Raw genomic sequence first — 15,636 nt, 5'->3', positions numbered from 1 at the left:
TTGTTCTTATGGATCATAGTGATGCCGAATTGGTAAGAATGAGTCGATATATGGCGCCTTTCATCTTGTGTTTCCAGAGCAATGTGTTTCTGCAGACACATACGAAATTGTTATTATGTTGAATTTCTGAGAGGGATGGAAAATAATCTCAAAATTAATCTCGCTGTACTCTTGCAAATGTGACTCTGCAAGAATGCCAGTCTCTGCAAATCTTGTAGTGTGTGACCAAAAGCTCACAGGGTGTCAGACTTTTGTCTTTTAAACATATTTTCAAAGAATTTTTCAAGGTCTTCTAGTGTATGGAGGCATTAGCCTGTAAAGAAGCAAAGGGTTTGATCCCAAAAAATTAACATACTGTAAAATAAACATTTAATTTCGTAGTAATCAATGCAGCCCAAATTCCACAAGCAAGCAGCCAGTTTACTGCAGTCATTCAAAGCTCTGTCTTGTTCTGACAGAAACAGAGACTATAATACCCAGAGTCCCTAAGGATAAATTAGGGAACATCCTTATCATGCTGGGGCAACTTATTAAGTGTTGTGCAGATATCTGTTAAATAAATTAATGACAAAACTTTTCATTTATCTCAGTAAAACTTAACCTTTATTCACATACAGTGCATTCTGTACAGCACCATTAGAATTTTACCACTTCCCACTGCCTGAGACACACATATGCATTTCTCTAGAGGGATCAGAGTGCTGGATCATTTATATGTGTCCTGGAGCAGAAATGGTTCACTCCAAGACACTGACAGCATCTTTCTAACCTTCGGGCCAAGCTGCCATCCCGAGCTAGATAGTAAAAGTCAAAATCTAATAACTGGAGTAGTATAAATCACCCCACTCTTCTCCATGGTTTCTGAGCAAAAACAGTAGAGCTTGTAAGTGGTAAATGGGGCGCCCAGGTGGCGTAGCGGAGAGCGGAGCCTCTTTCTTGGCCGGGTGTTTCAATGAGCACAATTGGCAATATTTCTGTATGAAAGACGGCACGAGATCCTGTCCTAGTTTCTGTGCATTAACCGGAGAGTAGGGGAATCTGGAAAAGCGAGAAGCTCCGTGCTGCTCTCCCCGTGGACCTCCCCCCTGTCAGGTGAAAAAGAAGCAGTTGGTGACTCTGTGTGTGTGTCAGGTGGAGCACATGGTAGTCTACACTCTCCTAAAGTCACCAGTAGGAGTTGGCAGCGGCAGGAAGTGCTGCACACAGGGGAATTGGCGACAACTTAATTGATACTTGCCAGATAGGGTGGTTGCTAGGTAACATACCAAAATGTTTGAGTCATGTTTTCACTGACTCCGGTCTAATCATGAAACGCTTGTAATGTCAACACATGTTCTGTGACAGAGTGTATTTTCGGAATTGGCAGTCGACGCTAAATATGCTGCATACCCTTTGGTTCGGTTGCTTCAAGGGGGAAATGTACACTGTGAAATATGTAGTGCACTTTTGGAAGACTGTAATGAATTGTACTATAACTGTGTTAATGTGGTGTTTGTATGCTTTCTTTCACAGACTGGCAGGAAAGAGAAAGGTGACCCGTTGAACTCAGCCATTGATAAGATGACCAAAAAGACCAGGGACCTGCGCAGACAGGTGAGTGCATTTTTCACGCTACTTCTCAACATCTCAGTGTTATGTTGTTGTTTTGTCTGTCTCTTAATACTCTCCTACGCTGCCTGTGGCACTCAGCCATGAGCCCATTCTTTTCATACTAAGCACCTGAATCTTTAAAAACTGGTCATATATTCATTCACTTTTTTAAAAGGCTAAATGATGTCTTAAACAGCTGGACACTGTAGCTTCTGACAAATGTCTCTCAAACCAGAGTAAGTAGTGTATTTGTCTGGGCCTATTTTCAGCAGATTCTGTGCTGTAATTGGTATTTAGAAAAATAAGTAGGGTATATGTGAATCTGATCAAATTAAAACCACAGTGCCCATGTTCATCTTAATTAGAGAACATGTTAGACACAGTGACACCGCCCTGATACAATTACAGGCCCCCCTTGGTGAAACTAATTGGGGAACAATATCACTGTCTTTAAGAGGCTGTGGCATGCTCAATTTTAGCTAGTGGTATCTTGTTAAAGTAGACAGCCTGAGGCATCCATTGATACTAACCATGTTGGCATAGCTTGTCAGGAAGTGGGTTAAATATGCTCCAAATTTAGGCTTGATTTTGGTGAGGGAATGACTGGCATGGCCATTTTTAAAGGGGCCTCTTACACTTTCAACGTTCTACGGGCACCCAGGCGTCTCCCCTAAACTTCAGATGGCTTGTTCCCAGTAAATATTTTGTTCCATACAATCAATGCACTCCTTTAGATTAAAACTGTATATTTGACTTTTTTAGGAAAAGGACAACCAGGCTATAGAGACAGAGCGCAACATGTCATAATCTGAAAGCCACGCCCCCAAAGGGGAAACGAGGCCCGCTTTCCCCTCACACTTTACCCCTCCGTTTCCAGCCTGTTGAGTTTTCCCTAAGTCCAAATGCCGAAAAGTTGCTGTGTGGTGGGCTGCACGGCCAATAAAAACCCAGAGCTTAGCTTTTATCAGCTGCCGAGCAGGAAAAACAGAACCTCGTAGAAGACAAAAGTGGATACAGGCAATAAAACGTGAGGCTTCAACAGGGAAGAAATTGTGAGATCCTGACACTCGGTATGCCTATGTGTGCAGCAAACACTTTGTCAAACCCTCCAAATGTATTTTTTAGAGTAACAGTTAACTGTCTGTATGTATGTTAAGCTAAAGCACTGACAGTATGAATGCAACTTCTGTTATAATTGGGCCCAGCGCTCCGCGATTCAAGCAGTCCAGTCTGCTCTAGGACTTCTATCAATTTATCAGCATGTAGAGGCATGTCTCAAAACAACAACGTGTGCTGGTAGTAGGAGCAGGCTGATGGCTGAGCATGCCGAAATGCTCATCTTCTTAAAAAAGAATCTCCACATCATGTTTTTTCCAAGACAAGCAAGGTAAGGAGAAGGGACACTGAGGTAGACCGGCAATATTAAGCTTATCAATATACCGTTGCCTCTCTGGTAGGCATAGCGTGCTAAAATAATCCTTTGCCATCTTATTATTAGCTAATTATTAGCTAGCTATAGCTAGTCATTTTAGCTAGCTAGCTAGCAATTCAGTCGTGGAGACTTGAAGGTGCGGCTGCGGAGGCAGAATGACAGCGAACGAGCAAAGAAGCGGAGGGGAAAGCGGGCCTCATTTCCCTTTTGGGGGTGTGGCTTTCAGATTATGACGCGTTACACTCTGTCTCTATTTGAAGAGCAATGAATCCCCTAACTCATATATACATATACATATATATATGTATATGTACATATATATATATATATATATATATATATATATATATATATATGTGTGTGTGTGTGTGTGTGTGTATATGTATGTGTGTATATATATATATATATATATATTTATACAACAGTTAGTTCCGGCCCTGCAATCTGATTGGTCGAGAGACATTAAAACCGTGAGTACAACATCACGGTTATTTCACTGTGTATGTATCACTCCGCCTCACAGCTGATTGCAATCAACAATCAAATCAAAACTGATGGTTAGTCTCAGTTAGGTCAGCAGTTGCGTTGTAGGCTAATTAATTCATCGACTGTCAAACAGCCAAAAATATGGATTTATTTCCTAAAATAAGTTTTGAATCGAACTATGAATTTATCAGAGGAAGATGAGGGAGAGGAGAAGCTGAATCCATCTGAGCACACATCCAGGTTTGTCAGTGTTTCATCAGCGGAGCTCAATGACTTGGAGAAAAGCAACATGCTGTCAGATCAGAAGGCAGAGTCGGCTGTGCCTGTGAAGCGACAGTCCACCATGCAGTCATCAGAGACTTATTTCACCGGCTGCACAATGGAAACGTGCAGATAAATGTGTATAAAGAGTAAGTGCCTGGCGCACCATGTCTGCGTTACATAGCAACGGTGACAGCGGAGTCCTGAGGGAACTATTTTTGTTGGTGGAAGACAAATAAAATGCTTAAATTATCTATTTTGTCCTCATTTTTCAACATTTCTTAATCAGCCTTGCTTATTTGACTGTTGAACTGTTGTATAAAAGCAATATCATACTCGAGCTCATCACAACCGAATCACAGCCGTGACGATATCACAGTACAACATCACTCCCTCTTGTGTGATATTGCTTAAATATATATATATATATATATATATATATATATATATATATATATATATATATATATATATATATATATATATACATATATATATACATATATAGGAAAAAAAACACATTAAAACAGGATTGTACCGTAAAGCTTCAGTTAGTAGCCTGGGCTATTATTTACCTACGTCAACGGTCCTATATTTGGGGCAGGAGACTATATGGGTCAGGCCTTTAATTCCTTTCACACAACACTGTTGGTCGGTAAAGATTGTGATAAAGCATTAAATTCTTCATTTTAACCAGTATGAATATTACTTATAAAAAAGTTAGGCCAGGACAGCGCAACAGAGAGAGAGTTACAGCACCTGGCATACCAACACAACACCGCTGTATCCTGTTAAAACAATACGCACAACTTCGATTAATTTTTATGAAAACCCTTTTGTTTCTTTTGATCTGTGCACCCTTACAGGCTAAAGAAATATGAATAACTTACAAGATAATTGAGGACTGCACACATTATTTGAGGTAGCCAACAACCCAGTTTTGTACATCCAAAGAACGTCTACAAAACAAAATGAACTGCTTGGCAACCAGACCAAGCCTCTAATTGAGACAGGCCTTTATTTGTCAAAATGTGTAACCCTACCTGGCGAGTAAAGGGGACTAGGCTTTTGATTGAAGTTTTATAGTATGGATGTGATTCCTTAGCTCTCCACATTGACATAGTTTTCATCTAGTCTATATACTTCAACAGCATAATCAAAATCCTGAAATCCAGTTGTGGCTTTTGGTTTTGGTGTGCCACCCCAAAATTTCAGTGGCCCCATCTGACATCCCCTACAAAATATTTCTGGGGGCAACACAGGTCTCACAGTGGAATATTGTTGCTCACTGAGACACGGCTGAGCCTCACTGCCAAAAAAAAGCTTGATACTCCATGCTTATGAAGGATCACAGGGGGCCAGGTACAGGTCACTAGTAACAGGGTATCAGAAATGTGCAGTAAAATTATTTTCCAAATTACCCTCCATTAGTGATGAATAAGTAGGCGATTCATGCTGCGATATGTGACTTCAGAACTCAAAAACAATATTGATTAATTTTTCATCGTCTTTGAGGACAAATTTAATCTTGCTTTCCACTGTTGGATCTTGCAGAGTATGAAAAAAATGTCGGCACCATCCTTGCAAAAACAAAAAAAAGGGGACACTTAATGAGCACTCACAAAGTGTGTGTTGATGTAATACAATAATTCAAGCGTGCTCCTGAGGTACTCCTTCAGTTCTAATAAATTAAAACTGAAATTTTCATGACTTGTACCACACATCTTTTAGTAAAGATTGGAGTGTATCTGAGCAGGCATCTTGCCCCAGAAAAAAAGCAAACCTATTCATAAACCATCACGACATGAGTTGTGTTCCCTGAATACTGTTTCAGTCCCAGACAACCCTTTCCTGTCATGCAGTGCAGGATATTTTTTGTGTGCTGGAGAGACACTCAGGCAAAATTGACAAAAGCAACTACCTTCACAGAGTCACTGCGGTTGTGTCCTCTCTGACCTCTTAAGACCAGGGGATCATTCCAGATGGGAGGCTATAAGTCACCCTCCCGTTGGGCATTTGGTGGGGCTGCCTGACAGGCTGGCAGGCGGTACTCACTCTGACAGGATGTTCTATTGACTCAGGGTTCGGCTTGACAGAATGGGCGGTCTGTTTGAGCTTCGAATTTAGATGGGAGGGCAAACTCGTAGCCCACATGCAGGCATTACATAGAGCTGTGATACTGTAATTACAAGTTTAGCAAGTCAGTGGCGCCGTGTAGAGACACAAGACCTTCCTGAGGGGAGGAGCACAATTGCGCGTCTGAGCATTTCAGTCTCCACCGTCTCCATTGTGAAAAGGGGGGATCAAATAGTACAGCAGACAAGCACACATGACAGACAGCATTTGTGAAATGGGAGCAGGTAAGACTCAACAAGCCTTGTGACAACGCCGCTCAGAGAAATGCGGCACTGTTTTTTAATTTATTTATTTTTTTATTCCCTTTCATGCTGTTGTGTACATACAAGACAATGCTAAGCTGTCTTGTTATCCAGGGCGAATTCTGTAGATGTCAGGCATGTCGTTCCCACCCCCCATTTTGTTTTCTTAATAAATGTAAATTTCAGCAACACTCCCCAGTGTGGTGAAGACAATGTAGCGTTTTTGCATCATGCAAATGTTGATTACAAACATGATATTGAAGTTTGTTTTCTATCCAAAGCAGATAAATGAAGGATGCGCAAGCAAGTGCAGACCTCCTTGACTCAAAAATTACAGCCTGGCAACCTGTTGTTATTCCTGTCTCCCTCCACGGTGATTACGCAGTTGCTCTTTATTTACAATAGATATTAATCATCTGCATTTCCTGACAAGAGACCTCAATCAACACTGAAGTGTGTATTCAAGCCATGTCCCAGCCAGGTTTTGGTGAGATTTACCTGATAGCAAATATGTAATTTACCCATATTTCTTTTGCAGTTTCATGTGAATGTGAACAAAGACACACACACACACACACACACACACACACACACAATGTGAAAAATGTAAAACAAATAGGAAAAACAAAACTGTAGTCTTCACCCTGGGCTCCCTGATGGCTTGACCTTGCCCCTCAGCCGGCCAGCACATGAAATTTGCATATCTTACATATCTTATTAGTTTTAAAGTCCAGAGATAAATGCAGATTTTTTTTTTTTTTGCAACTCTCAGTGTAGGGAGGTTTTTTTAGTCTGTCTTTGCCAAGGACTAAAGACAATGGGCTGACAATATATGAACTAAACAAGTGCTTCCCAATTGGTGGGTCGCGGTCCAAAAGTGGGTCTCGGATCCATTCTTAATGGACCACAAGTGGCTTGGAAATGTGTCAAGTTTGTAAAAAAAAAAGGCACTTTATTTTGAAGTACAGTGAATTTCCAGTATAGAGCTTTCATTTTGAAGTGCTGTTCCCTGCTGTAGAGTGAGGGAGTGGCGGACAGCTACTTAACAGAGACAGCAAACTAGCACAATGACATGGCCAAACACAAACGCTGTGTGGACCTTGAACTAGTTCAGGAGAAATCTGGATCCCGTGGCTGAACCAGTTGGGAACCACTGAACTCAACCAAAACTCTGCACTCTTACAGTGATAGAAACTGAATATGGTATGGAGAATTTTGTGTATATAATTTGTCTAAAAAGGAGAGATCACCATGTGCACATCTGAGATCTGGGGTGGTATTCACCAAGGTTCGTTGTGCAAAGAGTTTCTCCTATTGACAAAAATCTAAGAACATTATGACATTTTCTATAAATTTCCCCTAAAAGTCAAGACTAAGTAAAAAATAAAAGTATTTCACAATGCATCTTAGCCCTTAAAAGAGCTTTAGTTAGTAGGGAGGAAGACTTTAAAGAGGCTTAAAAACCTTTGCACACTGAGTCAATTTTTTTCATCCAAAATTGTTGCACGTCAAAAAAATAAATACCACCTCACGTTGTGTTAATCATGTTTCCGCACTGAGTCCGAAACTTTCCTCTGTCATTAAAATTTTCAGAACAGGTTCGATTTTCTGGGATTTTTGCATCCATCAGAAGCCTTTAGAGACGTTTGACCAAGAATCAGTGAAGAAAATGTGACGGTGGGACACATCCGCGACAAGACAGAAGAACGGGGCGCACAGAATCATTTCATAACTCAGATACCTCACTTTTAACAGGTCAGATAGTAATATTCAGGTGGATGGTGATGATGGTGATGGGGATGTGGACTGCGCTCAGAATTTTGAGACAGAGAGGGAGGACAGCTCCGCCCCTTCACGCAGCCGCAGTACCAAATACAAGACAGGGAGGGAGTGGTGACAGCTAGATAGGTAACTCCAGTGGAGAGAGGCACAAGGAGGAAATGTGTCTTTTCATTTTGTCACATATTGTGAATTTTCGCACCAAATACAACAATAAAACTTAGCAGAATCGATGTGCAAGGTTTCTGTGTTTAACAAGTTTCTTAAGCAGAGGAGAAAACAGCAGAAAGACAAAAAGAGGAGGAGAAATATCCTCCAGATGCTGAATGACAGTGAGTTTATAAAATGCTACAGATTAAATTGCACAGGGATAATGTCTGTGATCGATCTCATTAAGAGATGCGCCCACAACTCTCACCCAATGCAGTAACGATACAACACCAGAAATAAAGTGATCACAGCACTAAGATATTTGGCAACTGGAAAAATGAACAGTGCAGCAGTGATGACTTGAGTCTGTCTCACTCCTCCATCAGCAGAGTGATCGTACTAACAATGAGAACACTTTCACAGTCTCATATTGTGATGAGGTTCATTTCTTTTCCGCTGAATGTCCACACCTTGCAGGCTCACGAAAGGGCAACCAATCACATCTGTTAAAAGAGAGTGTCATACCAAGCAACAAGGTCAATCACACCTCCTCACTAAGGTAAAAGTTTCTGTCGCTTCATTGCTCAGAGGATTTTCCTGAATCACACCTAAGCTAGGACTCCTTGCTAGAGTTTTTTGGGCTAAGTTAGGAACTCTTTGAGAGTTCTTTCCGAATGTTTGTGAGGGTGGTTTTTACCTATGACAGTTGAAACTGAACAGTATGTTCATTTAGAAGAAGAAAAGCTGTCTGTCTGATCTGTCCAATGTACTGTCTAAATATTATAGAAGATGGGCTCCATTTTGTTTTTACTGTCCTTTTTATTGTGCACTGTGCAATACTTTGTTTCGTGAGATAAAAATAGATATTGATTTTGTAAATATGGAAGATGCATTAAGACCAAGATGGCTGTTCACATATGAAATATATAAATTGGCCAGTTATCTGGACAAAGACTCGGAGAAGAGGTAAAAAGCAATCTGTCAAGATGATCTCTAGACATTTAGTGGTTTTCTCACAATAGACCATTAAGGCCCTGATCACAGAGAACATGTTTTGCAACCTGCAAAATGCAAGACACGCTACATTGCCTTTTTTTTTTTAACTTAATGCCAGTAGTAAAAAAAACAAAAAAACAATTGCTGCACCTTTTTATTGTTGCCAAGCAACTGACCGTAATATCTACAGGGTTCCTACGCAAGTATGGAAAGTATGGAAAAGTATGGAAATAAATTTGATCAATTTCCAGGTATTAAAAAGTATGGAAAATGAGAAATAAAGTATGGAAAAATATTTATGTTTCCAGACTATTACCATTATTCTAAAATACTGTTTTCTAAAATAGAAAATTAGGTATTTCCAAAAATAATTTAATCAATCCGGATCGTGTTTTATGCCGGGCCAAGCACAGTTTGTGTGAGAGCAAACGTCTCAGAAAACATACCGCCCCTTTTACCTGATTGACAAGTGGTATGTCCAGTCCGCTGCCCCATGACCCTCCTCCAGCCCCCCAGGTATCAAGTTTCACTCCAACACTGCACCTTCGACAAGAAGACGAGTTTCACGTGGTTCACAATGGGTAGATGCAAGTTTTTGGATGGATGGCTTGACAATGCTGTATATAAATATTGGTTGGCCAAGGATTCCTAGTTCACACACAGAGCTAGATGCAAGCTTTGTGTGAAATCGTTTGACATCGCCAACATGGGGGAGGAGGCGATTCTGAGCCACATGAAAGGAAAAACACACCGACATCTCGTTACTGCATCACTTGCACCCAGAGTCCCAACTTTTTTGCCTCAGCCCAGACATTGAACTTACCTGAGTTTTTATTTGCATGCCATTATCGTACTTGGCTACAATCGCCTATTAAGAATAATTAAATATGATGTGAAATATAATACACTGATATATTTACTCAGATGTCGCATATTCTTTTAAAAAAAAACGCAGTCAAGTCTGGAAATTAGGGTATGGAAAAGTATGGAATTTTGAAATTCCAAATGTGTAGGAACCCTTTATCTAGTTCCTAAAATGTTCAGGCAGAGGGTACTTGTTCTAGCTCTGGTTGAGGGTGAGAGGCTGTCAGTAAATAGTTTGCTGGCCACAGGGAAACGGAGATCTGTGTGGGTACATTAGAGCCTAATATAGAGGGTGGATCATGGCGAGTACCACCAGTTGGTCCAGGAGCTTCTCCTCCATGATGGCTGTTTCCAGGCATATTTTAGGATGACTCAGGGGCAGTTTGACAACTTGCTGTCCATAGCTCTGGGTATCCAGCAACTGCTACCACCAGTTTCCCCCTCCATTGTTCACCAACTGTAAACCCTTGTTGTCGTGACCACCACAGAAGGCCCGCCTCTCAAATAATCCGATTGGTCAATGGGGAAAAAGATGACTTGGGGCACTTTTCCGCTCTGAGTTAAAGTTTTTCAACTGAAGGAGTTCAGAGCGCTCCGGCAAAAACACCAGGTGCCTAGAGCGCAGAAACACGAGGTGCGTTGCAACACCAAAACCGCGGGCTAAAAACTTCTCATTAAATACAATTACAAAAAGGCGCCACCAGCTGCTAATATGCTTTCTGTGTGATCAGGGCCTTAGGATATTGTTTTATTTTGTGTTTCTTTTCTTGTGGAATTTTGAAAAATAATGGGGCCCATGTGGGATGGGCCAAATGATTTGGCACGACACAAAAATAAAAAATTGAAAATATGAATGAATGTTCTTGCCAGCCAAAAAATAAACATCCATATTATCTGATTATTAAAACTAAACTTTATGCACTTTTTATCCCCTGAAAACCAAGACAACATGCACTGGTTTGTCTTAATCTAAAACTTCATCTCAATAAGTCAGTGCCCCTTATGCCTTACCAGCCTTTTAACAGCAGATGAGCCTCTGCTTTCCTGCTGTACGTCTGGTGCTGGCAGCAGTGGAGTTTCATTCATACTGACCTTCTGGTACAGGATGTAGCCAGAAATGATAGTGACAGTGATCATTTCTGCTCTGTGCATTGTTATTATAATGATAAAATACTAATATTGTGACTTTCAAAACACAAGATAAGGACATTTCAAGATAGGACATACGTGAGATATAATATTTTGAAGTAATTATTCAGTCATTTATAGAGGCAATAACCAAGTGCCTCCATGCTCTCCATTACAAAGAAAATATATTGTATTTGTGAATGATATGGACAACAGGAAGAACATTTGGAAAGCAATAAGACACCTAAGATCCAATGGTGTCAGAACAGAGCACTCAGCTAAATTCCAGTATGCTGCATCACTGAAGAGTGTAACCTTTCTTTTGCTGGTTTTAAAGGCAAGATTTTTTTGATATTCTAAAGAAATTTATTTAATTATCTTTCACGCTTCTGAAGCAGCCAAAAATGTTATCTGCGCGGCTTCTTGAATTGTATCGCACATTAATGCAGTTTAAAGGTGAAAGACGAAATGAAAGTGAAATGAAAGAGTTTAATAATTCTGATTTACTAATGTTAATCCATTATACTGTTGTTGGCCTGATATAGATAGTGATAATAATGTCTTCTCTAATTTAATATCGCCTTTTTTGATAATAAATCAATTGCTTTTATATATTCATGCATGCATAGCTTGGATGTCATTGAAAATGTGATGAGGGCGAGGACTTAAAAGGAAAACTGTCTGTGCTGTTTTGATGCTACTCAGGACATTAGATGTGGTGTAGGTGTAGAGATGGAGGGGAGGCGGGTGGGCTTGCAGCAACCTTAGCTTTTATGCAGGAGTTCGCCTACAGACACAGAATGTTTACATTTGCCTTTGTATTAACTGCAACCACTTTTGATCTTTCCTTAACCTTAAAAAGACTTTTAGCTGCGGAACCTTAAACATTATTTTTGCAGACTTGCTTAGAGGAGGAATGCTTGGAGGGATAGCGTATTTTGAGACTGTGTTGTGGTGACTAGTGCAGGCATTAAAGGCCAAACATTTGAACTTTAAAAGTCCCTAACTCCTACACTTTAAATGCAAAGTACCTGTACTGAAATCAAGCTTGCACAAACCACAGCTCCTCACAAAATGCTTATTATCCTGAACTGTTGTCCTTAAACAACTCACCTGCTGGTGAAGAGCCCCTGAGCCGTGCATAGTATTGAGTATTCTTATCCACGTTTGTTAAGCATTTACATGCAAATTTTCAGTGTGCCAGTGGATGAGTGGTTGAGCCGATAAAGCCCCATTACAGAGCAAAGCTCGTGCTCCTATAAAACTGTGAGTTTTAATGCTAAGTCATTGTTTTTAGTCAATTTAATCAATTTAATTCAAGTTAAACTTTAAATCAAATGAGCTTTAACCTTATTTTCTCATAAAAAAAAATTGATATGCCGGGTGAGTTGTCCTGACAGATCACAGGAATAAATTGTCAAGACAAGCTAATGAGTGATCCTGTAGCTCAGTAATTAGCCCACCAACTCAAGCTTGAAAATTAGCAATCCAAACTGGCAGTTGTTTAGGATAGTGGCCATTTTTAAAGTTCAGCTTATTCATAGACATAACAAATCAGGAATGTGCATGTGCATTTACTTGCATGTAAAACAAAAACCAACAATATTTTGTCTCAGCCACAGCTGATGTCATTTTTGAGCCTGAAATATGCAACAGCATGTTTCAAGATGAGGTCTTATTTTCTGACTAAGGGGGCTTTCATATAAGGGATCCAAGCTGAATATGAGTACACTTTACTCCAAAGTCCAGTTTTCTTGATTAGTGTGAACATTGTGTACCGTACCGCACAGTATCCTGATCCATGCCTGAGTCCGCTTGAAAAGGTGGTCTCAAATATAGTTTATGTGTACTCTTGTATGGTACGAATGTGGTGTGGCCACCATCTGTACCGAAAGATGGAATTGGATTGGTATTCAGTAAGAGTATTTAACCTGCTATGAAACAGTCTCAATTCAATACTGACACCTCTATATCAGATAGCAGTGCAGCTGGAGGCTGAGCCCTCTGAGCCCGACAGCAGCAGCTCTTTCTCTGGCCAGGAGTAGAGCTTTGCCTCGCTGCTCTGCTAGTCCCCACTGATGACAATCCCTGGGGCAGTAGTGTCCATCTTTGGCACCCTTTTCTCCACTATAGCACAACAAAAGCCATGTTTCCACCAAACACTTTCAGGATAGATTGGAACCAAAAATTACCCTTCAGACGTGGCACCTAGACCTTTGGTCTGTGTAACGTTTCCACCACATACAGCACTCTTTGTTTGACACCTTCAGCTGTTTTCTCGTTCTTTTCACAAGCCCTGTTAGTTTTGGACTTGGACATAGTTTCACAGTGTTGTGTCAAAAGCTGTGAATGATAGAGACAGAATTTGAAGGGGAGAGTCTTTAAATTGTGAGAAGTCAGAGTGGAGCCTTGTGAAATACTGGCTACTCCACAGCTTGCCAGTCACGCCCTAGTGCAAACAGTGCTCTTAAATGTGGGCTGGGTTGTTATCATAGCGCCGCCCAGCACTCGCTGTATTTCCTCTTGAAGAGCGAAACAGAGGGAAGTTTGGCAATTGTACTGGGGCATGGTATGAATTAATCGTACCTATATGAAAATGCCATTATTTTAAAGATCCTTTGGTAACAAACCCAACACTCTTTCCTGGAGTCAACCCAGACTGTGGTTTCTCCCTTGACTGTACTTCAGCATTATCAACTCTTCAGGTCTATCATCCTTGACTGGGCTTAACCAAGTCAGTCTGTTCATGAAGCCTACATCACTGTTCCAAATTAGTTAAGTTAATGCATTTGAATAAATCCCCTGCTTACTTAATGCATAAGTAATTTTCTCCATTGTTAATGAACAAGTATTGAGAGTAGCTGCCTCTTATGCTTGAGTGCTTGTGCATCTGATCATGAGACCATCCTGAAATTTGGTTAGTCACATAGGCCACCACTCTGCATTTTACATGAATGTCAGCAGTAGTTGCATTTCAAAACAGGCCAACGACATAAAAGCATGATCCTTCTCTTTGTAGAAATAAAGTGCTGTTCAAGTTAGAGGTCTTTGAAATGTGGAAAGCAGTGGTTGTTTAGGTAAGGACTCTTAGAGTGGAGGCTCAGTTGGGCTTTCTAAAATACAAGAACATGGAGTGGTTGGTTCAGTTTCACAATAACAGAGAATTGGTGCAAAATGTGTACGTACTCAACAGATATAATGCCTCTATTTAAAAAATAGTTACAGCACAGCCACGTCAGACATGAGTATGCTTTAGCTTTTGGCCCCTTTTGAGAGTTACGCACTGAGAATGAGCAGATAAAGAACAAGCACTACAACCTGAGCATATTTTTATTTTTATACATTTAGACATTCTCTTTGCTTTTAAAACCATGACTATAATCAACAGTGCAAGTGCAACTAAGAAGGAGACTTTTTCACTGTGAACATAAAATAAAAAGATGGCAGCTTGAATGCTAAAATCAAGGCATACTTCTTAAAATGGAAATTTCTTTCCTCCCTTTAATCAGTATTCACTAGGTAACCAACCCAACAAAGTTGTTGGAAATGAGCCATGTGTTCTACCCCCTGTCATCCTGTCTGTAATGAATGCATCTGTCAAGTCATCTCTCTGGGCTGTATTTTGACTGATGGCTGATTCCAGGATTCCCTATAGCACAACTGCCTCACATATTTTTTTTTATCTCTCTTTCTCTCCCTCTCTTTTTGCTTTGGGATGTTGAAATCATTTCCATGTCTGCCATTAGTTTGTTGATTAGTACAGCTGTTTCTAATCGTTGAGGGTTATCATGTTAAGGAGGAACAGCTGCCAAGGAACTTGTCAGCTGTTTAGTAACTCTTTGTTTGGACAAACAGTTCAAGAATATTTGTGAATCCTCTCTGTTTTTTCCTGCAAAATGTTTGGAGGCTTTGCTGTAATGGTTCACTCTTACAGCTCTCATCAACATCAATTCCAGATGCAGTTGTTTAGGAGCACACAATTAGTATGGAAGGTATTTCCCTAAGTAATTTGCATTTTGAGACATGACTCAAAATAAATGATAATGTTGCTTTTTATCTGTAATATTTTATCTGTCTTTTAAGGTGATGATATGTCAGTGCTGTTTCAATGCCTTATTTCAACTGCTAAAATATCAGTTAATACATACATGTCGATATAACTTAAACACAATTATAACTGCAACCATACTCACAAGTATCCAGTATTTGAGACGCTGCTTTGACTGCATAGCATTGCAAACTACCAATTACACACACACACACACACACACACACACACACACACACACACACGCACACACACACAGTTTGTTTATTGGATTTTCAAGTAGAACAACATTTACAGGATGATTGCACTTGTAAATTGTTTGGCAAAAATATATGAAAATACAACATTAACAGAAACAATACAACATACACTGCTCAAAAAATTACGGGAACTCTTAATAGTCACAGTATAACACCGAGTCAGTTAAACTTCAGGGATATCAATCTGTCTATTTAGGAAGCACAAGTGATTGTGAATAAGTTTCACCTGCTTTGGTGCAAATTAAAGTGACAGCAGGTGCAAAA

The 15,636-nt window shown here is 40.1% G+C and overlaps 1 protein-coding gene across 1 annotated transcript in view; it reads left to right on the top strand.

The window, feature by feature from the left end:
* Nucleotides 1-15,636, top strand: part of ctnna2 (catenin (cadherin-associated protein), alpha 2) — a 536,848-nt gene that overhangs the window by 374,187 nt on the left and 147,025 nt on the right. The window contains exon 8 of the mRNA XM_033623313.2: nucleotides 1,513-1,593. Coding sequence (XP_033479204.1) covers nucleotides 1,513-1,593 — 81 coding nt within the window. The remainder of the gene's footprint in view (nucleotides 1-1,512; nucleotides 1,594-15,636) is intronic.

This window comes from Epinephelus lanceolatus, chromosome 3, assembly GCF_041903045.1.
Source record: "Epinephelus lanceolatus isolate andai-2023 chromosome 3, ASM4190304v1, whole genome shotgun sequence".
NCBI lineage: Eukaryota > Metazoa > Chordata > Actinopteri > Perciformes > Serranidae > Epinephelus > Epinephelus lanceolatus.
This window is presented reverse-complemented; position numbering and strand designations above follow the sequence as displayed.